The 25,482-nt window shown below is 41.6% G+C and overlaps 1 protein-coding gene across 1 annotated transcript; it reads left to right on the top strand.

Annotated features, from left to right (window-relative positions):
• Positions 1-995: 995 nt before the first annotated feature.
• Positions 996-25,039, top strand: hibch (3-hydroxyisobutyryl-CoA hydrolase). Its single transcript, XM_087853065.1, has 14 exons — positions 996-1,102; positions 1,394-1,436; positions 2,349-2,480; positions 3,317-3,401; positions 3,505-3,585; positions 3,732-3,784; positions 13,955-14,033; positions 19,654-19,799; positions 20,817-20,903; positions 21,009-21,067; positions 21,325-21,406; positions 22,245-22,364; positions 22,469-22,502; positions 23,096-25,039. Exons 1-14 carry the CDS (start codon positions 1,071-1,073, stop codon positions 23,209-23,211), a joined length of 1,149 nt encoding a protein of 382 aa, XP_087709191.1. The 5' UTR covers positions 996-1,070; the 3' UTR covers positions 23,212-25,039.
• Positions 25,040-25,482: the final 443 nt, after the last annotated feature.

The following is a 25,482-nucleotide window of genomic DNA, read 5'->3' on the forward strand; positions in this document are numbered from 1 at the left end:
CTTTTGTTTGTTTTATTTTATTAAATTCACTTGTGTATTGTTGATGGGTCATGTTGCCATGAGTTATAATGCGGAGATGTTGGTTTAAACAAACAAATAACGAGTATTTATTTGGTGTTAAGCAAAAAAAATCTATGAAGCAGGAATGCAAAGACTCAAAACAGGGAAACCAACAGTGATCTGGTGAAGAGCAACAGGTAGGCCAGACTACATGGACACAGGGAGTGAAATAAACAGTAAACAACTGATAACAAGAGGAGGAAGGAGGGAAAAGGAATCTAGATGCCAAAAAACACCAAACAACCAAACAGCAACTGACACTAAAGAGTTAGAGACAGGAAAGCTCAACATAACTAGAGTGGTAATAAAATCAAAACCAGAGCCAGAAACAAAACCCTGGAACTACAACACATGATATCAGACCTGAAAAAATTCACTTAGCTAGTTTAAAGCACACAAAAGCAGACAAAGAGGCAGATTATTGGGTTCCAGCAAAGGAGAGGCAGGTATTACTCACAAGAAATACTTACTTACTTGTGCAAACCCAGCACTTTTGGACAAAGTGACTTTATTAATAAAGAGACCTCATTGATGCGTCAGTTTGGGTGAACATTTTCCTTATTAATGAATTATCTGAATTTAAAAAAAACTTTAATTTTATATATTTTAGTTGCTTTAAGTCAATTTTTTTTGCTTTTCTCTGGTTTATTGATCAATGCTTCTGCATATAAAATCAATTTGGTGCGTAATATAAGTTTTTAGTACCACATGTTACCCATTCCAGCTGTGGCGAGACTAGCACATCTGTATTTCTTTACTAAAATGTTCTCTGTGTTTTGTTTTTTATGCCGCGTGTTTAATCTGGGCCTTTGAGTCTGTAATAAATATGTGTGTCATCTTCACTCGCCAGCAGGTGGCGGTGTGGCACAAACACACCGCGGAGAGACGCTCTGGCGTCACCGACACCCACCAATCAGCGGGAGCTCATCCCCGCTTCCAGGAAGTAAACGTAGAAACTCGAGGCTGTAGAGGTTCTGCTATTGACCCCGCGGCACAGGTCAAAAATCATCATGTCCCTGACGGTCCTAACGTCTGCGTACAGGTACGAGCCTCACCTGGGAGGTGCAGCCAGCTTGTTTTTCCTCTAACACGTTTAAATGACCGTCTCTGCTCATAAACGAGCTATGGACGGCACAAGTAGACACACTAAAGTGACCCAGCAGGTTTGTGCACCAATATAAGGCTGTCAGCTGATTTCCTGTACTCACCTGCTGGGACTGGTTGTGTGTTTGTAGCCGGGGTATCTGCTGCCATCATCATCGCGTTGAACCAGTTAATTCAGATCTGCTTATTAACCGTCATCAATGCTCCGTGTGTTTGCTGTTTCCTCCAGACTGAGGTCCCTCTGCAGGCTGCAGCGAATCCAGGCTCACATGGTGAGAAGTTGTAGCAGCAGCATGGTCCACTGCCTCCTCTGAATATTTCACTCACATCAGACATGCGCAGGAACACAGAATCTGCTTCCCTGCTGAGTTGACTACATCCCTCTTCTGGTTCATGTTGGAAACACTGGGGGTTACTGGAGTAATAAATCATAAATAAATTAGTGAGGGAACTGGATCAATAAGTAATGGCATTGGTATCAATAAAACCTTATCAGTTTTAATCATTAGTCATACCTATCATACCTTCATACATTGACTCTTCCCTCTATTGAAGTGATGATGGCCTTTAGCTGGGCTTGTTTAAAGGGGAGAACCGTAAGTTTGCAGGATAAGCTGGAGGGAAGGTGCAAGAGAAAAATTTGTTTTGATGTCATTGAGTTTAAACTTAAACTAGTAATGAGTAACACAAACAAGTATCTGCTGGCAAAAACGAGGAGAACCAACTGCTGAAGAGTGTACAGGTTTCAGCCTTCAAAGGAAAATCACCCAGAGTAATTTTTTTAGGCAACAAGAATAAAATATAGGGCCAGCAAACACAAAAGGTGATCACTTTAAATCCCAGCCATCCCCAAATCACATCCAAGCTGAGTTTAAGGTAACAGCAGCACGTTGAGCTGCACCATGGGTTCATAGCTGTACTGAACTTCTCTAAAATCAGAGCCAAGTACTGCTGTCAGTCTGGGGTCCATTACCTGTTAAGAGGCTGTGCAGCAGAATCTGCAGGGTCGAACCAACTGCGCCGTCCTGATTTGTTCAAATGATTGAGGAGTCCAATCAGAGTAGAGCCACTACTCCTCCACACTATAAGGATTTGAAGAGTGTTGGGCATCAGGGAGCCTCCTGGATCCTGATCCCCAACATTTGGTTGTACTGCTGTACAGGTTTTCTGTCTCTGTTCTACAGATGTCGAGTCATGCAGAACCGGAGGTTCTCCTGGAGAAGGTGGGCAGAACCGGTGTGATCACCATGAACAGACCCAAAGTCCTGAATGCCCTCAACCTTACCATGATCCGGCAAATCTACCCCCAGCTCAAGGTATGTAGTATCAAAATCTGGTATGTGACAAATTAAAAGAAAAATCTTGACCTTTCCTTGTCCACGCACCACCAGGTCCTGAGCGATCAAAGAGGGGCTCAGTGAGCAGATTTTTGTTGAGATGTTTGAAATTTCCTGTCACCTAAACTCCCAAAACAGAACAGTTACTCCGTTAATACTTACTCCTCTTCCGTAGATGCTAAAGTACCGCAACCACTTCTTTATATCTACAGCATGAACAACTCACAGGGATGAAAAGGAAAAAAGGATGAAATGAGGCTATCAGCGGGCTGTGGGATGTCGTTATTTCCTTATTATGGAGCAAATATCTCCATGATGTCAGTCTCAAACTGAGAATGTGGGAGCTGGGCAGTTTGGGGACAGTCTGAAAAGCAAAGCTGAGATGGTTTGGACATGTGCAGAGGAGGGATAGTAGATATATTGGACAAATAATGTTTAATAAAGAGCTGAAAGAAAGGAAGAAAAGTGGAAGACTAAAGGAAGTAACAAAAGAAGAAGTAGTCATCCTTTCGGTAGCATTCCAGAAACTTGGATGAACAAGTACTGAAGAAGCACACTGAGCACAGGTTTTTTCTTTTCCTTTCATTTTTTACCGATGTGTAGTTTGACATTGTGAAAGATCTGTCAGGTTTACCTGTCCTGAAGATGTTTGGTTGTATTTTTGTACAAAGACCCCTTTTCACACTCTTTAAACCACAGATGTAGCTGCTCATGCAGTCTCTATAACTTAAAAACGATAACTTTAAGGCAGGTTTTTGAATAAAGGAAGATTTCCTGTAAACAAAAACTGTGTTTTGCCTTGTTTGGGAATCTAGAAATGGGAAAGCGACAACGAGACGGACATCGTGATCATTAAAGGAGCAGGTGACAAAGCTTTTTGTGCAGGTGGAGACATTAGAGGTAAGCAAGCTGCCTTCAAGGTTCAGGTATCAGTTTCAGATGAGTTTTTATGTTGACCTGTGTGACCGATTACTGTTTTTATCTTCTTTTTTCCCCCTCTCAGCTGTAACAGAGGCCGGGAAGGTCGGAGACTCTCTTGCCCAGGACTTCTTTCGTGAGGAATATCTTCTGAACAATGCTATTGGTATGCATTTTATTTTATTTTATTTTATGTATGTATCTATTTATTTATTTTGTTTAATATAAATGTTACCTGTCGGTTTTCATTCACTTATCCAAACACTCTGGCAGCTTCACATTGTTCTTATACATTTTATTTCTTCTTTCAAGGATCGTACCGGAAGCCGTATATTGCCCTTATTGATGGCATAACAATGGGAGGGGTGAGTTTGAGTTTTTATCCTGTATTATAAAGTTCAGGATGGATTTTTGCCATCACTGGCATGAATTGTAGACATGAAAAACGTTTTTTGTTTTGTTTTTTTTCTCATGAAATGTTATGTGAAAGTCTGCCAGTAGGTGTCAGTGGAGATTTATCTGCTCCTGTTACCTGCTGCCAGTGGCAAGGTGGCCTCTGATTGGATGAAATGTAAAGTGACAAATCATTGTTGCTGCCACTGGTTTTTCCCTCCAGGTGTCAGATTTGGGTGGAATATGAACTGATACTTTTAGTGTAGTGTCATACATGCAGAGCTGCACACATGCACGGTTCAACTCACCTGGTTACAGGAGATGCTGTGAGGCTTGAATCTCTGATGTGACCTTGATGGTGATGTCACTCCTGAGGTGTCACTGAGGTCACTCACAGCAGCCAGTATCCCACTGGCTCATTAGTCATCACGACCTTGTCTGTGTGCATATGTGTGGGCGTGCTTTGCTACTGTTGTAAGGACCAGTTTAGGTCTGAAACAACTGGTGAAAGGGCTTTAAGGCTGCTCTTCACATATTTAGGGGGAAGTTTGATAATTAGGACTTAGTTTTTTCATTAAAGGAGGCCTGTTATTAATTACAGTATATTGATGGAGATACCAGGTAGCAAGAGTTCATATTCATGCACCTGTGTTTGCATTTTGAAAGTGTAGTGGTTAACACATTCACCTTACAAGCAGAAGATCCAGGTTGGAGGCTGGGAAGTACCTAGAGTACAGAAATCCAGTGGTTCTCTGTAAATATAAGTAGCAGTGGATCCTCAAAGTGGAGCAAGAGTTAATTGGACTTAGGTCTGGTCCCTTTGTTGCTTTTTTTAGCTTCTCCCCCAGTAAGCTAGCTTTGTTCTGATCAGCTACCCCTCATAATCGGTAGATTTAAATAAGGGTGGAGTTTCTTAGTCTGAAATTAAAATATTAAATCCATCTTACATCATACACAGGCAAGACTTAAAAAAAAAACCCTTTCAAGACAGAACATTTAGAGCATTAGTTTCACAGAGATTACTTATACCCACACAAACCTCATTGTCTGAAACCTGAAACTGGTTCTAGCATCCACCAACAGAACAGAAAATAAGGAAAATAACACAACAGACCCACTCTGAGGTGAGGTTAGGGTTAGGGAATGCATTATGTCAGTGATCCCAGTTATATTGGGAGTGAAAACAGATTACAGTCATGGATAACGGGAGACATAACAAGCAGAGAAAATGTGCTGGTGTTTGTCTTGTTGGTCTTTCCAGAATTTATTCAACAAACACTCTTTCAGTCAGATTCATCAGACGCTAAAGAGCGTTTCATTTTGGATCGAGAACTTTGTTGTTGTAATGAACATAAAACCTCATTAGCATGAAAAGAAAAGCTGCTAAAGGAGAATTAACAACAAGAATCAAATCACTGGAAAAGCAACGTCAAATAAAACTGTGGGAGCGGAAGACTTCTTAGTCCTGTCTGTAACTACAGATGCAAAGTTTCAGTGGACCTTGAGATGGGACTGACCTGCCCAAACTCCTCCTTTTAGCTCTGCTTTGCTCAAAACCATCTGGAAACATTTGGTTTTGACTTCAACAAGTAGATTCTCAGCCTTTCTGCAGGTTTTTTCTACTAAACCCCTTTTGTTTTTATTTCCCTGTGGTGTCCCACAGGGCTCAGACCTGGGTCCTCTCTTATTCATTTTATATCTGCTGTCTTTGGGACAGGAAATTTAACATTAGCACTTATTTGCTGCTGATATCCAGTTTTTCACCTGAGAAATGTTATTAAATTAAGATTTATAGTTTCTGTTGAAGAGCTCAGTAAATCTGCCCTAAATCACCTCAGTAGCTCCAACAGACGGTCCCCTGATTTGCTCATGTCCCTTCACTGGCTCACTAGATTACTTGGTTCCAGTTTAAAATCCTCAGCTTTACATACAGAGCATTGAACAGTCTTTGTCTGAATGTTTTTTTTTTTCCTTTTACCCACTTTCTAAATTTATCATTATCTCAGATTATTTTCTTTAAAGCACTTTTATAAACTACATAAATATTGTTTGTGTTGTAGAGAGTATTGGTGTTAATGTATGTTTGGGGGGCCTTGCACCCCGGAACCTTCAGAGGTTTTTCAGGGTTTTCCGCATCAGAATGTTATGTGGGAAACGGGTTCCTGTAAGTGTTGTGGCTAACTGTGGATGTTTCCGAAAATGGTCAGTAAATGTCCTGAAAGTGGCCCCTGAGTTTCCAAGTATTATTATCCTGAGGTTATAACCAAGGTTATTATCGTTAACGAAAACTAATGAAATAACGAAAACTAGAAGTGAAAAAACATTTTCGTTAACGGAAATAAAAATAAAAACAAAAAAAGGAAAACTAACTAAAACTGTAATGAGTGTTCACAAAACTAACTAAAATTAACTGAATTTATAGCAAAAATGTGTTTAGTTTTCATTGATGTGTGCGTGTCATACAATAGTCAAGGGTGAAAATGAAGTTTAGTTTCCAGGTTTTTTTCTTGCTGTGTCTCATTATGCCAGCAGGTGGCAGTACGTTAGTCGAGTCGTCTGTGTTGCTGCTCCGTCCACGCGCAGAATCATGTCAGGAAAAGTCGGGAGAAAGCGCCAGAGTCCAATTTGGGATTACTTTGAATATGACTGTTTTGGATAAAGCAAGTGTCTTGTAGTGGAAACAGACAAATTATGAGGGACATTTCTAAAGGGAAAAAAAATCCCACAAACCTTAAAGTGCACTTGAAAAGCTCACACAAGAAGGCTAACCTAGCTTAGCTTGAGAAGGTAAGGGAGCACACTCAACCCTCATCCCCAGAAAACAGAAGCTAACCCCAGGCAAGGCAGCGTGATGCATCCCGAGACAACAGGACGGGGATATCTACACAACTGTGTGAGTCAATTACCTTCAAAAAGTTTATCAATTCACTTGAACCAAAATTACGAACACCCGGTGCTGCGAGAGTTAATAGTCTCATTGGGGCCAAGATATACATTTTATAGTTGCCTGGTATCAATGGTTGTTCATCTGCCTTTATTTATTTATTTATTTATTTATTTAAAGAACCCATAGGTGGGAATGTGAGTTGTCTGTCTCTGCGTGTTAGCCCTGCGACAGACAGGCGACCTGTCCAGGGTGCAGTATGGTAGCTGGAATAGCAACATACCCAAGGATGAGCAGAATGACTGATATGATGAAACTGGGATTTTGTTACACTTAATTATTGCAAACACGACTAAAACTATAACAGAAACTAATCAAAACTAAACTGAAACTAAGGATTTTCAAAAAAATAAAAACTAAACTAAACTAACAAACAATTGGTAAAAACTAATTAAAACTGATATAAAATTGAAAATCTGAAGTCAAAACTAAATAAAAATAAAAACTAATGAAAATTGCAAAACTATTAAAACCCTGGTTATAACACCTTGCTTCCACTTTTATGAAGTACATTTTACAGGAAGATGAATCCTCAGAGCTGTGAACCAGAAATCATCTTGTTTCCTGGCTTGCTCTGTGTTTAGACAGCCACGATGATGATGATGTTATCCAAGACTGACAGAAGCTGTAATTTGTGTGTCAGAACAACAGCATGAAGTAAAATGCTGGATGGATCTCATGCGTGCTGCATTGTGTGGTTTTTGGAAGTCAGCTCTGGTCATCAGCCATCAAAAACTGTGATGTTTGTTGAATCATGTGATTTCCACACAGAGAAATCACTTCTGTGTGATGAGTTATGTCTCTGGAACTAAAGCGATTTGAAGTCGACCACTTCAACGTGTCACGTCAGCACTGAGGCGACACTAATGTCAGAGCAAACCATCCTGAGGGTGGTTGCTGTTTAATGCGCATAACTGGATGGAAAGGGGGCAGCTCTATATAAGGACAAGTCCAAGAGGCCCCTGTTCCCAGATCTGCTCCAAGCTCAGGGCAGAACCCCCACAAAGAACGGATTTTCTTATTACATTAGCGATAACAAACCACCAGGGAGTAAAAGGCAGGTCAGATAGCAGTCAGAGACAAACTGTTTGATTATCCCATCACATCTCGCGCACATCAGTCGACGCTCACCTTGTTTAAAATCCACTGAATTAAGCTCTGTGAATGCTCCTTATTAATCCTCCGTGCTTTGTTTGAGCAGACACTGCGTCCCTGTCCTTCTGTGCTTGTACTTTAGATTTCAAACATTTACATAGTGAGAACACTCTGTATTTAAGATGGCTCGTAAAGGGGAGTGCTGCCCGTTTGATAGATATTTGCCCAGAGCTGCATGACTCTGATCTCTGCCTCCTTGGAGTAAAGAGTTCCTGTTTACATTTTTCCTGATAGCCTCATGAAAGGAGGAGTGCCTACAAGGTTTTTAATCTCTGTTTTAAGGTTTTCGTTTTCCATCCAGAGCCTGTGCAGTTGTTTTAAAGGGGAATTCTGTGTGTGAGAGCGATGTGGAAAGTAACTCAACTGTTGTGTCCAAACAGACATCTGTCACTTGGTGTGTAAGTAACAGACTTTCCACTCTCACTCACAGTCTCACCTACTGATTTCTGATTATGCAAAGCCAAATTTGTGTGACAGCTACGTCATAATAACCCAGATATCCTAAAGAGGGCTTCAGGAATGCCTCCACAATCTTCAGCACTCTAAGCTTCACCAGACCAGTTGTAAATTTTTAAGTTGTAAACACGCTCGTCTGCTGACAAATTGGCGTTGTTTACAGGAGGATCTGGAGACATGTTCTTATAAGGCTCTACACCAGCGTGTCGCAGTATTCCACTACTTTTATGGTGAAACTCGAGTAATGTGATTAAACGGCCTCTTGTTCCACAGGCTGCTTTCAGCCATCCTTCTTTTTCTCATTTGTCTTTCTCTTTCTTCTTAAAATGAGTAAGCTTTCCCACAGTTATTTTCAGGTTATGTTATTTCTGCCCTTTGGCTGAATTTGATAACGTGATTTACTCGTATTAAAACCCGGGTCTTTGATCCCCATGATAGAACAGAGGGGGGCGACCGTGGCTCAGGGGGTTGGGAAACGTATCTGTAACCGGAAGGTCGCCGGCTCGATCCCCGGGCTCTCTGTCCTGGTCGTTGTGTCCTTGGGCAAGACACTTTACCCTACCACCTACTGGTGTTGGCCAGAGGGGGCCGATGGCGCGATATGGCAGCCTCGCCTCTGTCAGTCTGCCCCAGGGCAGCTGTGGCTACAACCGTAGCTGCCTCCACCAGTGTGTGAATGTGAGAGTGAATGAATAGTGGCATTGTAAAGCGCTTTGGGTGCCTTGAAAAGTGCTATATAAATCCAATCCATTATTATTATTATTATTATTATTATTATAAAAACCCGACTCATAGTGGTCAAATCATTTATATTTCTTTTAATTCAATCATCTTCCGGAAGAGAGAGACCCCTGCACAGCCCAAACGCCAGTTGCAGGATCTCTAACATTGCAGCAAAACTTTTCTGGCACAACTTCACCGCGTTTCAGCTTGTGACCCTGATGAAGGCCACAAGCTGAAACGCGTTGGTCAATTATTAAAGTTGTTCACCTTCCCTCAAGTGTTGCTGGAGTTCCTGCTTTGAGGATCTCTAACATTACAAGCTCAACATGTGTCTTATATGGTGTTATTTCGGTACTTCAGACGTCACACACGTCACACGTGACACACACAGTTTCATTACAAACAAACTCCTTCTACTCAGTTCCTCTTTTCTGTGTCTGATTTATTAATATGCCCGTGCACTAAAACTTCCTGTGCAGCTTGGAATAACGTCCCCTTTCTGAGGTCTGTTGCCAGGGCAACCTGTCTGAACTTAGTTTCACTCTGTCTGTTGCTCATACTCTACAAAAAACATGCAGTTTCCTGTCAGCCTGTGACCTAGTCTCAAAGCTGGCCCTCTTTTATACATAAAACAATATAATCAGCAAATAAGCATTAAAATATATATTTAAATCTCAACACTCGGTACATCAATCTTATAGTTCAAGGTCACGTCGCTTTACATGACTCATCTGGTTTCTAAAAATAGATGCAGATGAGAGGAGCACTCGCTCGTTTGTTGAAATGTAAATTCAATGTATTTTTGTAATTACATTTATAACAAACATCAATATGGAAACAGTGAAACCAAAGAGCTTCACACAGATTAAGCAAACAAACACAAACCCCAAAGAAAGGAGGTTTGGAGGAGATGAATGGAGAGGTATGAAAAGAATAGGAGGTGGGTCTTTCAGTACGTAAGCCCTCTCCACCTTCTGAGCCCAAAGTTTAAACGTGTTGTCTTTAGGACCCATAGATACATGCGGTGGACAACTCAAGATAACAAAAGTGAGCAACTGTTGTTGCCATCCAAAAACACATTTATGGCTTTTAAAAACCAGACTGTTTCCACAAAGTAGTCATTCCCATAACATGTAATAAAAGGTGCCAGTTGAAGAGCATAGTTTACACTTGAAGGTTCATATAGCTTCCACAGCTGTAGATGGAAGTAAAAGTTAAACTGCACAGAGTTCTTACGAACACATCACCATGAGAATAGATGCTACAACTGCAAACCGTAACCACTCTTTGTTTTACATCTGCTATAACTAGGATCAGGTAAGGGCAGGGGATACTGGATAAAAGAGACGCTTTGAAACGGAGCCAGAGATTAATACTTACCCACGATTAAATGAAGGATTGTGTATAAACATAGAGAGTTTGGATAAACATCACCACTTTAATGTCTGTGATGCGGAGGAACAGAAACAAGCATTGGAAGTTTAGGTGTATCACATCGATCAAACCATTATAGGTCCTGAGCAAGTTTGGATCTCACAGGGTTTGCATGTCGGTGTTTCTGATAAAATGCTTGGAAGAAAAAAATAAAAGGTGCAAAATTTCAGCTTACCTGTATGTACTTTGAAGACCTGAAAGTTTGAAAATATTCATAGTATGACAGTGAAATTTTGCATGCATAGAAAAAAAAATCAGCTTGACGGGGTCTGGTGGGAACTTTTTAAAATTCAGTATATTTATAATGAATGACCCACTTCTGAGTGGGGCAAAGCCTCACCTCTGGAAAAATTCTCATGTAAATCCATCCTTAACTTTTTTTTTTTTGAAATGTCATCATGAAATAAATGCAAAGGCCTGTGTCCCCAATGGCGTTTTTTACGGTTTTTGGGTTCTGGGTCTTCCAGAGGAGCAACTTCTCTTGGCAGAGGCCTGTTTAGTCTCCAGTGATCAGATATTTTTATTCCCCTGTGGTCGTTTATCTCTCTGCTGTGAGGCGGATCCAGCAGCGCTGCTGTCCAGCTCTGAACTCTTTTGCTGATCGCTGAGATCAAGATAAAGACAGCTTGTCAGCTGTAATCAATCAGCTGCTGTTGTTTTGGCTGTGATTGATCCCTCAGCAGGTAACAACCTTTACTTTGCACTAAATGACAGCATGATTGATCTTTAGTAGTGCTGACTCATAGAGTGCATATACAGTAAGAGGAGACAACAAGGTGCCAAAAAATAAAGAAATAAACTCCCGAATAGAAATCAGACGGACAATTCTGAAATGTTAAGATGCTGGATGGTGCCATCAATTGAAAGAGGAAATATCAGCCAGTCATGTTGCTACCTTGACTCACAAGGGAATAGTAGGACTGTAACTTGTGCAGGGAAAAGGCTGAAAAACCTTATTTTTCTGTATGTTCTAGTTACCACTAAATTAAAGCCATGGCTTTAATTTAGTTTATTTCTGTACCACATTTAAAAGAACCTCAGCTGACCAAAATGCTGCACAGGCTGTACAAAATACATACATTATACACAAGAGTCATTAAGCAGACTATGAATATACCCCAAAATACACAATAAAAACCACAAACCTGTAAAAGGTCTCTTAAGTAGGGTGGCACCAAACCAGCGAGACTCTTTAAAAACATGAACATGTGAAGGTGTGACCAACGACATTTCATGCCTGTCTAAAGACGAGCTGCTGGATTTTGTACAGGCTGCAGTAATAACAGATCCATCCCAACATTCAAAGAATTACATCATATAATTGTCAGGTAAAAAAGGTGTGAAGATTGGCTTATAGGAAGGCTTTGGTGTTGCTACAATGATGCTACTCGCTGGTTTCTCTACACCACCAAATTGTTTTTGTACCAATTTGGACGAGAGGTTGACGTGAATTATGTGAGATTAAATCTATATCTGTTATTCAAACATGATCCTTTATATAAAGAATCTTCAGACACTGAAAAAAAGGTTGGCCCTTATTAGGCTGTATTGTGACACCAGTTCTGTGGTTTAATTAATAATTACTGGTGGTTAGTTAACAACGAATGTTGGTCTGCGTTATATCGACTCCCCGACACATCACAGGATGTTGGTATCGGTTAAATGTCACACAGATTTAAACTATTTTTATTTGATGAAAAGCCACGAGTGTAATCATAAAGCCCACATTCATAAAGTCAGGATTGTGGGTTGTATTAATACACTGGTGTAATGAGAGCAGAAGAACTGTGTACACAGAGTCTGCTACACATTCAAACCCAAACTCATTAAGCCAGATCCCTGAATTTATCAATGGGGGTCTTTTAATTTGGGGAGTCCACTGCTCAAGGTTTCCATCGTGATAATGGAGCCAGTGTTTTTATATCTTGTTTTTATTGTTGCTGTCCACATAAATTACAGTTTTGTATGTTGTGGATTGACACATTCTCACATCGGTCGTGTCATTTTTGGCGTTGGCACTTTGACAGAGCTACTGTGGAAGTACTGGCCGCCAAGAGGTGACGATCCTGACAAAGTCCGCATTATGCCGTAATCTTTTTAACTTTGGATGTCAGAGCTGGGAGTGACATCACACCCAACTTGAACATGTTCCAGTAAAGCTTTCTCCGTGCCAAGCTAGAGCCATTCAACAATTCATCAACAAAGTCAGCGTTGGTTTGGCTTCTCCAACTTTTTGAGTAGAATGTCAGATTTTAAGAAGTGATCCAGTTGTAAATTCGGACTGAGACCTCAGGATTTCTGATATCCGATTTTAAACAGAACACAGCAGACTGGACTCTTTTGTGTTTTGCACTTGATGTTGCTTTTTTAATTGATCAGTTGATGATCAAGCTCAGGTAATAAAAACTACCTGGTTAGAGTTGAGAAAACATTGTAGTTTGGGGTAAAATCCACCCCTGTAAGAGCCATTTACTCCTTCCTTTGTCTAATTACACACATGTCAAATTCACAAAGTGAGTGAGAGGCGAGAGTGTTGAAGCCTGAACGTTACAACAGCAAACGCCATAACCCGCCACCAACAGACACTCAGCATGTGGATGAACTGAGATACACCAGCAGCTTTTACACAATAAACATTTTTATGTGTAGTTTGTTTTTTTTTGTTTTTTTTGGATTGAGCAATGTTTTCTTTAAACTTCTAACACTGTTATTGCAGATATATATTTGACCTTCAAAATAAAAGCTTCCCATTGACAGGTGCTTCAGTTATAATGAACAATCAGGTAGTGTAATTTTCCTGTCTATCTGCGTGGTCATATGCATTCAGGTATGCAAGGGGATGTTGTTTCCAAGGCAACCTTATAATAACACACACACACACACACCTTACTGTGCTGGAAATGTCCTCTGGCCAACACTGCTCATTAGCCTTCACCTCTCTCCCTGTTGGGAGCTGCATGAGTTAAAAACACACACACACACACACACACACTTTCTTGACAGGTTAGCCTGGTTTACTTTTTTCAGCCAATTTTCATATGAGTCTCCAGCTCTCTGTAGAGGTGACGGCCATTAATGACACTGATCCCTCCTTTTTTTTTTTTTTAAATTTTACTCTATTCTATCATACGACTTTTATTTTATTTCTCTAATTCAGTGGTTCTTAACCTGGGTTCGATCGAACCCTAGGGGTTCGGTGAGTCGGTCTCAGGGGTTCGGCAGAGCCTCCGCCATGACATGCATGGCTCATTTTGTGCACCAGTAAAAAACATATCTATGTCTTGAATTTGAAAAAAAAAAATCACATTTTATTTTTCACTAAAGAGGGGTTCAGTGAATGCGCATATGAAGCTGGTGGGGTTCGGTACCTCCAACAAGGTTAAGAACCACTGCTCTAATTATTTTAAAACGTGTTCTCTTATACCTGTAGGGCGTGGGTCTCTCAGTTCACGGACGGTTTCGAGTGGCCACTGAGAAGACGCTGTTCGCGATGCCAGAGACTGCCATCGGTAAGCCCGCGATCTGCCTGATTGAGGGAGTGCTTAGTGGCAAGGGTTGGCCCACATCAGTGGGAGTGTATATCTAGAATATTAATTATGTAGGAGCAATGATTTCAAGCTGGACCCAGTTCACATACAAGGTCTGTCTGCATTTGAAGCTGGGGAGCCAAACACGAGCAGAAGAGTGATTTGCATTCAGTGCAGTTTGCTGATGACCTCATTCCTAAATAAGTGTTGAAAATGAACTGCTAAAATGGGCAGGGTGGAAAAAGTGAGTCCAGCGTTTAAGCCTTTAATCTTCAGCAATGGTACAAATCACAAAAGACCTTTTCAGACAGTTTGGAAAACAGAAGCTCAGTAATCAAAAAATAGGAATATTTAGTCTTTATAACTTTTTAAGGCGGTAGATAAAATGATGATGATGATGATGTCACCAGTTGTTTTTGGGCTGTAGTTTATCTGCTGCCATTTTGTCTTTTTGGAGCCAAAAGTAATTCAATATGGACGAGAGGGTGAAGTGGTGAGCTAACAGCAGAATAAACAAGCGGGGCACGTTCACTGTCACCATCTTGAGCGTGACAAGCGTGGTGTGGGTCTGACTGAGAAACTGAGGCCATTGCATGCTCATTGGCCAGCGACTTGTGATTGACAGGTTGTTAGCCAATGAAAATACTCTGGGTAATCTTCCCTTCTGACCATAATTTGCAAAATTAACTCGACCTGAAACTAGTGACTGAACCCATAAATCATGCAACACAGAGGTATGATAAATGCTAACAGACTAATAAAATAATTTACCTTAAATACAAAATTCTTGGATTTGTTCCTTTATATTATTATTGCTGTAATGCTGTTGATGTCGCATCTCAGCGAATTGCAGCCGCCAAGAGTTCATGGTAAATTCCCTCCATCACGTGTGACTTTTTTTTTTGTGATTTTTGCGCCATTTGTTGACCCTGGTGTTGTTACATTGCTCACACCACTGAGACAGAAGATTAGTCACCAACACAGAAATGTTCAAGAGGTCCTGTTCAGGGATTAGAACAGGTCTATGAGGAGTTGGTCACTTTTATAGAGAGCCTCAAGTGGGCATTAGAGGAACTGCAGCGTTTGGTCGCACTTCTTTTTCTAAGCAAACTAAAAAACTTGAAAATTATTCATAGGAGACTGAAGCTGCAGTGTTATAGTGTATTTTAAATTGGAAGTAGTTCAGGAACCCTTAAATGGGTTGCTGTGGTTGCTTAGTTGGACTTGTTAAATGCAGTAGTGGTAAGTGTGTGGAGTCGCTGGACAGCACATCACTTTCTGTGTGTAAAAAAAAAAGACTGATATAGAAGAGTCGAGCCCACTGAGAGGTGATCCAGCGGTGCAGCTGTCGTCAGTAACGGCTGCTTTTCCCATATATGATTCATCTTTTCCTCCTCCTGCTCTCCATCTTTTCCTGGAAGACGTACATGTCAGTGATAGAAAAGCAGGCTGTATGCTGTTCTACTCCTGTTGCTGCCTTCTGACACACAAACTTGTTTTTTTTATCTGAGCCTCCAGGCAGATAGGGAAACAAACACACTGCATCACCCAGAAGGGAAGAGACAGATCCAGGACTTCAAACAGTCACAGAGCAGGAAAGGCCAATGCTCTGCAGGTGGATGTCAGGAGTTTACTAAACTTCTTGACTAAACTTTCTAAAAATATGTTTTAAAAAATGCTACATTAAATTTAGCCACTCTAGTAAAACTGAGAAAACTTGTGTCCTCCTTCTATACATCCATGAATTTTCTCTGTGGTCTTCTTCTTCTCCTCTGCCTGGCAGCTCCATATTATCCACTATCCGTCCTCTGCACATGTCCAAACCATCTCAGCCCAGCCTGAGCTGTCCCTCTGATGTGCTCATTTCTAATCCTGTTCATCCTGTAACATGTCCTGCACCAGCCTCGCTGGCATAATTCTCCCTTTTGACTCCAGTAGGTGTCAAACAAAATTATCATATTTTATCCAGCATGAGCTGAAACTAGTGAAACTTTCAGTTTTCTCATCGACTTGTATACAACCAGAGGCCTTTTCGCCTTCTGCTGGCCATTAGAAAGAGTGCAAGTTTAACGTATTCCTACATCCATCTTTTTACAGTCTTTGGAAGCAAACATAAAAATCACATCCTTTGAATCCTTCGGCAAAAATCAGCTCTTAGTGTGTTAGCAGCTGAAGAGTTTTAGAGTTGTAGAAGGTCAATATGTCTGTGAAGGTTCTCAGTCATCCAGGTCATCGTAGTCAAAGGAGCTTGCAAAGAAAAGCGTCTGGACTTCTTTAAGTTACTTGAAGACGTTTCACCTTCATCCGAGAAGCTTCTTCAGTTCTAAGGTCAAATGGTGGAGAGTCCCAGATTTAAACCTAGTGGGAGTTTCCCCCCACAGAGGGACAAAAGGACCCCCTGATGATCCTCTAATCGCCTGAGCCAAGGTGTGAAACTGGGTGTGGGTCCCAATCAGCCAGAGTTTCGGGTGAGTTCATTGTGAAACCTGGCCCCACCTTATCATGCGAATTCCTGAGGTCAGATGACCCAGGGTGTGAGTGGGCCTTAAGGCGTCTGGGAAGGGATCTCAAAACTGGATTATAGATGGCAGAGAGTTGGTGTCGTAAACCACCGCCTCTGTTCAAAGATGGTCGCTCACAGTGGACATAGATGCTTCTTTCACTCCTCTTTCCAACCATCTGTCCTCTCTGTCCAAAATGTGAACATTGGCATCCTCGAAAGAGTGACCTTTGACCTTTAGATGCAGATGGACAGCTGAGTCTTGTCCTGTGGAGGTGGCTCTTCTATGTTGTGCCATGCGCTTGTGAAGTGGCTGTTTGGTCTCTCCAATTTGACCTTAGAACTGAAGAAGCTTCTCGGATGAGAGGTGAAACGTCTTCAAGTAACTTAAAGAAGTCCAGACGCTTTTCTTTGCAAGCTCCTTTGACTGTAGAAGGTCAAATTCTTTAATTATTTCATGCATGTTTAAAGACAATAGATTGCAGTGTCCTGATATGGAGCCAGAAAATGATCTGATCCAACTGAAAAGTGCTACATTAACCTGTTAGATCTTTTAAAGCATCATAGCTGAACCATGTAGGACATCTTTGTCTGTTGCAGTGTGAGGCGGGTCCTCCAGTGAAAAAGGCCACTGAGACACTAAACTTGTAGGTTCCTCTCTCGCTAATTGTCTCTAGTGGACAGATGGTCATCTGCTGAGGAGATTAGAAACAAATCTGTGACAACAACATGCTAGTTCATTGTACCGTGAACTAGCATGTTGTCAATGAAATCCACTGGGATTACCACAGCTCTGTTGCTGTGAATGCATATAAGCTATTTCCAGAGTGATATGACTGTAGAGGTATTCGTTACAGTGGGTTTGTGTTGCTGTGATCGAACAGTTAATGTCGTCACTGTCTTCATAAAGGTTCTCAGGGTGTTTTGTAATGTTCTGTGCAGGTTTTATTACGTTGGTCCTGGAGTCAGTGGATTAGGAAAGCGCTTTGCAGCGTGGGCACTGCTCATTTTTTCCGAGTCTGTTCAGGTTCTGATAAATTGATTGCGTGCACTCGCTTCCTCATACGTGCAACCTTCCAAGGATGCTCGAGCCATTCTTCATTTGACACCCACACATACAAACAGAAGCATGTCAGGCTTATTATTCTGAAGTACTCTGGGCTCTGAATTTATAATTAATCTTCTGCTGATGTGTAGCGCTGTGGAATCGGACTGGTGTCTGGGGCGAGGTGGAGGGTGATGATTATGTTGTCAGCGGACAGGAAATGAGCGTAGCAGCAAGAAAAAGCAGGAGATTCCCGCCAATGTGGTCCGATATTTGTCTGGGGGTTTGTCAGAGGCTAGGCTAAAGTAAGAAGTGGGAGGAAATGGGCCAGTAATTCGATCGTCCATGCTCAGGATTGGCCATAATGAGGCAAAGATGTTCTACACTGGATGTGATCTGTTTTAAAGTGTCAGTTCTTCATTTGGCGTGTTCTCTTTCACATGAATTGGCACACAGAATAATTTGATTTTAACCTCACCGTTAAGTTTCTTCAGTCTCCTGCTAGCTTTGAATCTCTCCCATCATTTTGGCGAGGACAAGCAGAAAATCTCGCCTAATCCCCTTCCCAGCTGCCATGGTCATAACATTGTCACGATTGTTTTTACTAAAAGCTCTCGACTTGCAGGTCACCGCACGGCCGTTATCAGCACGTCCCCTGGGTAATCAGGAACTTCACACCGCGTGATTTTCCATCAGGGACGAGCTTTTTCACTGGAATGCAGCTGCCTTATAGACCCCACAAGCTTATTTTAGACCTGATCCTGGGGAGGAATCCTCTCAAGAGCTTCCCGTCTGTGCTGGTTTACTTTAACCAGAGTCGCACTGTGGACTGAATCTTGCTTTTTCCACTGTGGTATTCCAGGGTTAGACGAGAGGGTTTCAAATGCTGCAGGAGCTTTGAACTTAGTGCCAGTAAACTCTGAAAATGTTTGAGATGTAGTTCTCATATTAGGGGCACATTTAGTGATGTAGAATTAAAGGCTCTGTTGTAACAACAGGATGTGTCCACTTATTAAAATTTTGGAGTCTGGATATGATTGTTAGATGGATACAATGGTCTGTAGCAGTCTAATTGAATTAATCTCATTAACCTTTAAGTCACCACAACATCCTCCATATGGGGAGCCAAACTATGAAAAAATTAGTTCTTTTTATTACCTCAAAATTATGATAAACAAGTCATAGCAAAGATAAACAAGCAATAACGAGGCAATAACTGCGTGTTGTCTCAGTAGCAGCAGATCGTTGGCAAAAAGCAGAGAAGATGTTGTTCTGTTGTTTTTAAAATGTACTTATCGTATTTTTACGTAACACGACATGTAATCAAAAGCGGGTGAACACGAGGCTCCATATGGACCTGTAAATGCGCTGGTTCACAAACGTTGACGTATCACGTGGGCGTGATTTAGCTGTAGCTGTCAGTGCCTGAGATTACTTAATTATTCCCCCAGGAAAACTTGTGTCCTTGTATTAATAGCATCTCTAGCAATACTTACATCATATCTTTATATCTACACACACAAGCACGCTGTAACCCCCGTTACCCCCTGCGAGGCGGGATTAACAGATTTAACTCGGCCCTGCCAGCCTTCTGAACAACAGCCATAATCTGCCACATTTATAATATTACATTTTCAGCCATGAATCAGGTCAGCTTATCTAATCCCCCCCTCTCGCCACACTACAGAACCCGCTGTAAGCACTGGACTGTCGCGTCCTGTCAGAAATATTGAAATCAAATGGAAACATTGTTGAAAGGACAGAACGAACGGATTAAATCTGCAGATTGTGATGATGATCATTAATTCTCCTAAGCTGCATATTTGGCCTTTTGTAGTGTGCCAGTGGCCTTTTGCTGGAATACCACCGTGTGTAAATTGTCTTAGAGTGAGGGGGGATGATATTTTAGGACAAAACCATTGATTATTCTCAGGGAAAAGTCATTCTAATAAAAACCCTTGCTTGGCTTGTGTAAGTCACTGATTAATAGGCATGCTGCTTTCATGAAAAACCTGTGCAAACTGTTATTAACTCTGCTTTTCATTTTATTTTGAAAGGGCTTTTCCCTGATGTGGGAGGTGGCTATTTTCTGCCGAGGCTCCAGGGGAAGTTGGGATTGTTTCTTGCCTTGACGGGCTTCCGACTTAAAGGACGGGATGTGCAGAGAGCCGGGGTTGCCACTCACTTTGTGGAGTCTAAGAAGGTACCGTGTGAGCTTTCAGTTCAGGTGTTGGAAGTGCGGGGGTGAGGTCAGAGCTGCACTGGAAAGCCAGATGCTGATTCACTGGAGGCCTCACTCTTGTTTACGGTGCCAGCATTCACCGGCCGGCGCAGAGGCCAGTTGTGTTTTTCTTGCTGTTGGCATGAGGTCAGAGCGGTGGGCGGCAGATTGTTTATGACTCTAACCTTGGTTTGGGCAGAAACAAACACATCTCACCTCAGTGGAAGTTTAGCAACAAGACAAAGGGTTACATAAGTCAAGAGAGAGGACTCGGAGGTAATGAGCTGATGCAAGAAGAGCCAAAATACACAAATTCTGAATCTGAGTAAATAAAACAAAAGGAATCTGCACAGAGTGTTAGCAATGAGCTGACATGAACAAGGGGAAAGAAACAAGATTATCGGTGTGGTCTGATAGTCAAATTTCATTAAGAGGGTAGCTTACCGATTGAAGTGTTAGATAGATTTTTCCATTTTACTTTCAGGTACTGTTTTAGCATCTGTTTTTATTTATAGTTTAGACTTTATTGCATTGGTGACTTCCAGATTAAGTATCATCTGAGGTATTTGAGGTCGGCTTGATGAAGGCCTCAGTGTAAGTTCATCAGTGTAGTGAAGGAGGACATTCAGAAGGTTGATGGGACAGAGGAGGATGCTTGGGATAGGATGAGATGGAAGCAGATGACCTGCTGTGAAGCAAAGGGAGCAGCTGAAAGAAGAAGCTGAGAGACTGAAGGACGAGGTGGTGAAGATGAGGGCAGGGCAGGCAATCGTAAAAAAATGTCAAAGTCAAACAGGAAGCGATCAAGGACGACTGAGATGGAGAAACTAGAAACACAGTTAACATAATCCAAATTTTTCATTAGTCGGGAATAACAATCCTCACATTCTGTTTATTTATTAGACGATAACTATGTTTAGTGACACGTCAGACTTCTACACATCACATCATAAACGACAGATCAGCTGCAGACTGACTTTTTCCGTTTGGATTAAACAGATCCCAGACCTGCAGAAGGAGCTCGTGGACTTGAAGTCTCCCTCTGCTGAAGATGTCTCCAGAGTGCTAGACTCCTACCAGAGCCAGGTTAGAAGCCAAGAAGCCAGTCATTTACACAAACATGTGGCTTAGACTCTAGCTGTACATTTTCATTACTGCATCTCACTCTTTGTTTCTGCTCTTTGTCCACAGAGCAGTCTGGATGCTGAGAAGCCTTTCATCTTGAAAAAGCACCTCTCTGATATAGACAGGTAGGCACATGACTTTCTTCCTAAATATACTTAAACTAGGTTCAGGAGGTGAGCTGGAGTCTGTTTTTGTTGGTGACAGATAAAGAAAATTGACAGAAACACTGTATTTAGTCAGAAATGTATTCCTGAAATCGGCTTTCAGGGCTCCATATGTACCAGCCTCTTTCAGTGCTGCTTTTAATCTCTTTGTGCTCTGTTTTTAAAGACTATCAGCCTTTTATTTATTTTCAGTCTCTTGTCCTTTTAAATCCTGTCAGGCTCTTCAGCGCCAGCAGTGTGGAGGGCATTGTGAAGAACCTGAAGACCGACGGCTCCGAGTTCGCTAAGAAACAAACTGAGGTGCGTTGCTCCTCTGTGGCTCAGTTCAAGTAGAGTGCGGTTCATCTGCTTCTGTTCCAACAGTCAGCTGTCTTTAAAACATGAACTCTTACAGAGGCTGATGGTGAACACCACCCTCCGATAAACCCACAGACAGAGCTGGAATGAAGCCGGGGTGTTATTTGGCTCCGCTGTGCATTTTGGTAGTTACCTGAGAATAAGTATTTAATGAGGTTAATCACTGTGCCCTGCTGGCTGGAGCTAAAGACACTTTAGTGGGATGTCAGAGTGAATTATCATGGCTTCATTCACTAAAATTCCCTCAAACAGCCTAAAAAGCGATGTTCCACTTCACTCGAGATTAAACGAGTCACATGACCCTCCCTCCCTCACCTACCACACCCCGCTTCTTAAATCTGTTCACCAGGAAAGTCATGAGCTTGATCTTCTCACCTTCAGCAAGACCAAAGCAAACAAACAAAAAAACCCAGTTTTTATTAATGAATCTTTATTTACATGTTGAAATAATTGTGATGTAAGTGATTTTTTTTTCTGGATGTAAGGATGTTCTCTGAATACTGTCGCGTGAGAAGGAAGTAGAGTCTGGACATGGGCACGAGGAAAGAGCTTGAGTTTTTTTTGGCATTTCGACGATGAGCTGATGATCTTTTTAAAAGTTTCCTTCTCTCTTTCGGCTGTCACTGACTAAATCCTGGCATTATTGAGAGGTTTATATGTGTATAAGTAACAGCTGGGGCTGTTAGAATCCACTGTAGGAACGATTTGTCCTAGATTGTGACTGTTCTGATACTATGAAGCCAAGCTGAGTAAAACAAACAAATGGTTTCTCTTCCTCTAGACTCTGTCCAAAATGTCTCCCACGTCCCTGAAGATCACCCTCAAGCAGCTGCAGGCGGGCGCAGCTCTGAGCCTGCAGGACGTGCTGGTGATGGAGTATCGACTGAGCCAGGCCTGCATGGTAAAAACCATCACAGTGAAGTCTGAAACCCAAGGTGGTTTCACATTTCAGCTCTGATGATGTGTTTCGGGGAGTGATAAGACATTGTTTGTGTTGTGTTGCAGAGGGGCTGCGATTTCTATGAAGGCGTTCGAGCCGGTAAGTCACTGCAGTACAGGGGACACAAAAGCAGAAGAGGATGGGTATGAAATTTAGTCTTGGAACTTATTTTTACATAGATTTACCAAACATAATAAACACTGTAGCTTCTATTCTATTATTACAGGATCAGTAAACTAAAGTAAAATGGAAATGATAAAGAGATTAAAACGTTACCTGTGCCGATCTCATCTTTGAGGTCGTCTCCTGGTGCATCTGTGTTTCAGCCATGCATGCATCCAGTCTGAGCAGAGAAGCCCAGTCCTCCCTCTCCTCCAGCTCAGCTGAAGGAGCTTAGCTCATGCACACATGCACAAAGGCAAATTAGGAGCTTCAGATCTGAAAAATCAGGCCTGCTGGAAGAGGTCCTGAGGTACACCCGAAGACAACCTTGAAGGGGAGATCAGCCTTTTTAAAATAAGCTTTGGTTTTTTTGGTTCAGATTTAAAGTATATACTGGGACTAGCAAGGATTCTGAGCAGTGATTATTACAATCACGGATCACTCTGCAGAAGTATATGCTCGCTTCTAAAGGTTGTGGGTTAGTTATTGTTCCTCTTAGCATCACTAAACTTGATTTTCTGTGTTTTTAGTGCTAGTTGACAAAGACCAGAATCCCAAGTGGAACCCATCAACACCAGAGGAGGTGTCCGACCAGATGGTGGAGCAGTGTTTTTCCTCCTTGGGTGAGAAGGACCTGACTTTGTGAAGTTGGTCAGCAGCTGCCTCCCAACTTCAAACAACACACCGCTAAGCCTTTTCTAACCGGCCACTTCCTGTCCCCCCATCCTTTTATGGAGGAGCGTGCCGCTGTGGATGGAAGCGTGTCAGCCCTTGTTCATAAACCGTGTTATTGCTGTAGAATAAGTAGTTGTTCTGGTGATTCTTTACAGAAAAATCACGACTATGTCTCCACAGCTGAGTCATGCTCACAGGCAGAAGAGGGAGCAGGCAGTTTGGTGCACTGTTGCTCTGCAGTGGAGTCTTTCTGCATAGTTTGTACAGTTGTAATGTTACAGTGCTGCATGTTAAAGGATCAGAACAGCAGTGCTACATTAGCACAAGGACACGGGAGGGGATAATGATCTCACCACTGAGTGCTTCACTACATTTCCTGTGGATGTTTGTTGATGTGACACGGAGCAGTATCATCTGTAGTCCTGCAGCGCGGTCACAGCTTCTAATACAGATCATATATCGTCTCAGCTTCCTGTTTCCTGTTCCCTTTTTTTCCCTCTCCAATGTTTAATCTCATACAAGCCGCAGCATTTAAAACCCCTCAACGCTGGATAACATCGATCATCTTGTTACAGTGCGGTGCTGGGAAACCTTTGATGTTGCTCTGACAAGGTGCAGCTTCCTAAACATTTTTGCATTGATCGAATTTGTTGGAAAAAGCTCAGTCCACAGAGACCCTAAACAAAGACTGTATATTAAAGATGGGCATACCCACCATGACATCATGCACTGGTTTGCACAGTCCTCTTTTTGAAACCTTAATTTGAGGCTTCAAAAAGAGTTTTCTACAGTTTAACTTTTTTAAAACTAAACATTCTGCGCAAAAGGTGGATCTGGTTGAGAAACAGAGACACCTGCTGGTCCCTGAAGATACTGCGCTTTTCTATCAAGTTTACTGCCATTTATAAAGACTTAAAACTAGTGATTTAACCCATGTCTTGTTAAGGAAAGTCTTTTGATTTTGTAAATCAATCTTTCAGTTGATTTTTGGGTGTTTTTCCTCATGAACATCTATCTTTAAAAAAAGAAGACATGTTTGTCACCATAGGAGTCGCCCCCTTGTGGGCATTAAAAAAAGGTTAAAATGTCAAGGTGCTTCGGCTTAAGTTTTTAACTTCAGAAGCTAAGCCCATCTTTATATACAGTCTATGGCCCCACCTGGCGACCCAATGGGCCATTCTAACACCGGTCACAGGAGTTGAATCCTCTGATAAGTCAGAGCTGAAGGACTGTACTCATCCTTCTGGAATCAAGTCTCGCCCCTTGTAGGTGAGATATGAGCATTTATTTTGAAGCATTATTTCAATTTTTTTAATGTTAATGGTTACCAAGACTCATCAGTCAAGTCTGATTAACATCTTAAAGCAAAAACTTTTTTCCCCCACTATTAATTACACATTTACTAATATCTTCGCTGCTCTGGAATATCCCTAAATTCTCTGATACTGGAAAAATGGTTTTAATGTTGTGGCAGATCAGTGTAAGTACTACCTGTAGTTGTTTTTAGGTATAACGGGGAATTAATAAAGTGTTCTAACACAAATCCAAACAATACTTCAAAGACAAACCTATAAATTTTTGCTGATATTGAATTTATCTGCATAATTTAGCAAAGCAAATCTGGTTTTAGTCGTCTGAAATGCATGTTTTGTTTTTCTAATATTTTCCCGATGTTTGTTCAGAGGAAATCAAATCACTTCCCTCATCATTAGGTCTCTGCAGCTGCATTATTTAGCAAAAAAACAAGAGTCGGATTCTGTGCTGGAACAGAGGGCAATAAAAGAGCTGGTTACATGAAATTCTGTGTTTTTTACTGGGTGTGTTTAAAGGAACTGATTGTTGAGGACGGTATTTTTTATGACCTAAAATGTTCTTGTGTAACTTTACAAAGTGCCTTAGTTATCAGCATGAGAGCACTAAGCTGCTGCTCAGATATAAACTCTCCAAAGTAAACACGTTTATTTCACATCAAGTGCTCTGTTCTGTTTGCAGCACTGCCAGGAAATCCTGCTTCGGTAGCACAGGCTGGCACCTGGGAATGATAATGCTTTCCGACTGAATTGTCCCCATCGAGCTGCAAAGACTCAAACAATTTTTAAATCAGGCTTCAGATTATTGTTTAAATCCCAGCCTGCAGCGTGGGACACCTCATGTCTGCTTTAATCTTCTCTACCTGCCTCACATTCGCACAGTCTGAGCCCATAAATCCTACCTAAGAAATGAGTATCAAGGCTTTGACTCA

This window comes from Neolamprologus brichardi, chromosome 16 (assembly GCF_056152115.1).
Source record: "Neolamprologus brichardi isolate AB-2024 chromosome 16, ASM5615211v1, whole genome shotgun sequence".
Lineage (NCBI taxonomy): Eukaryota > Metazoa > Chordata > Actinopteri > Cichliformes > Cichlidae > Neolamprologus > Neolamprologus brichardi.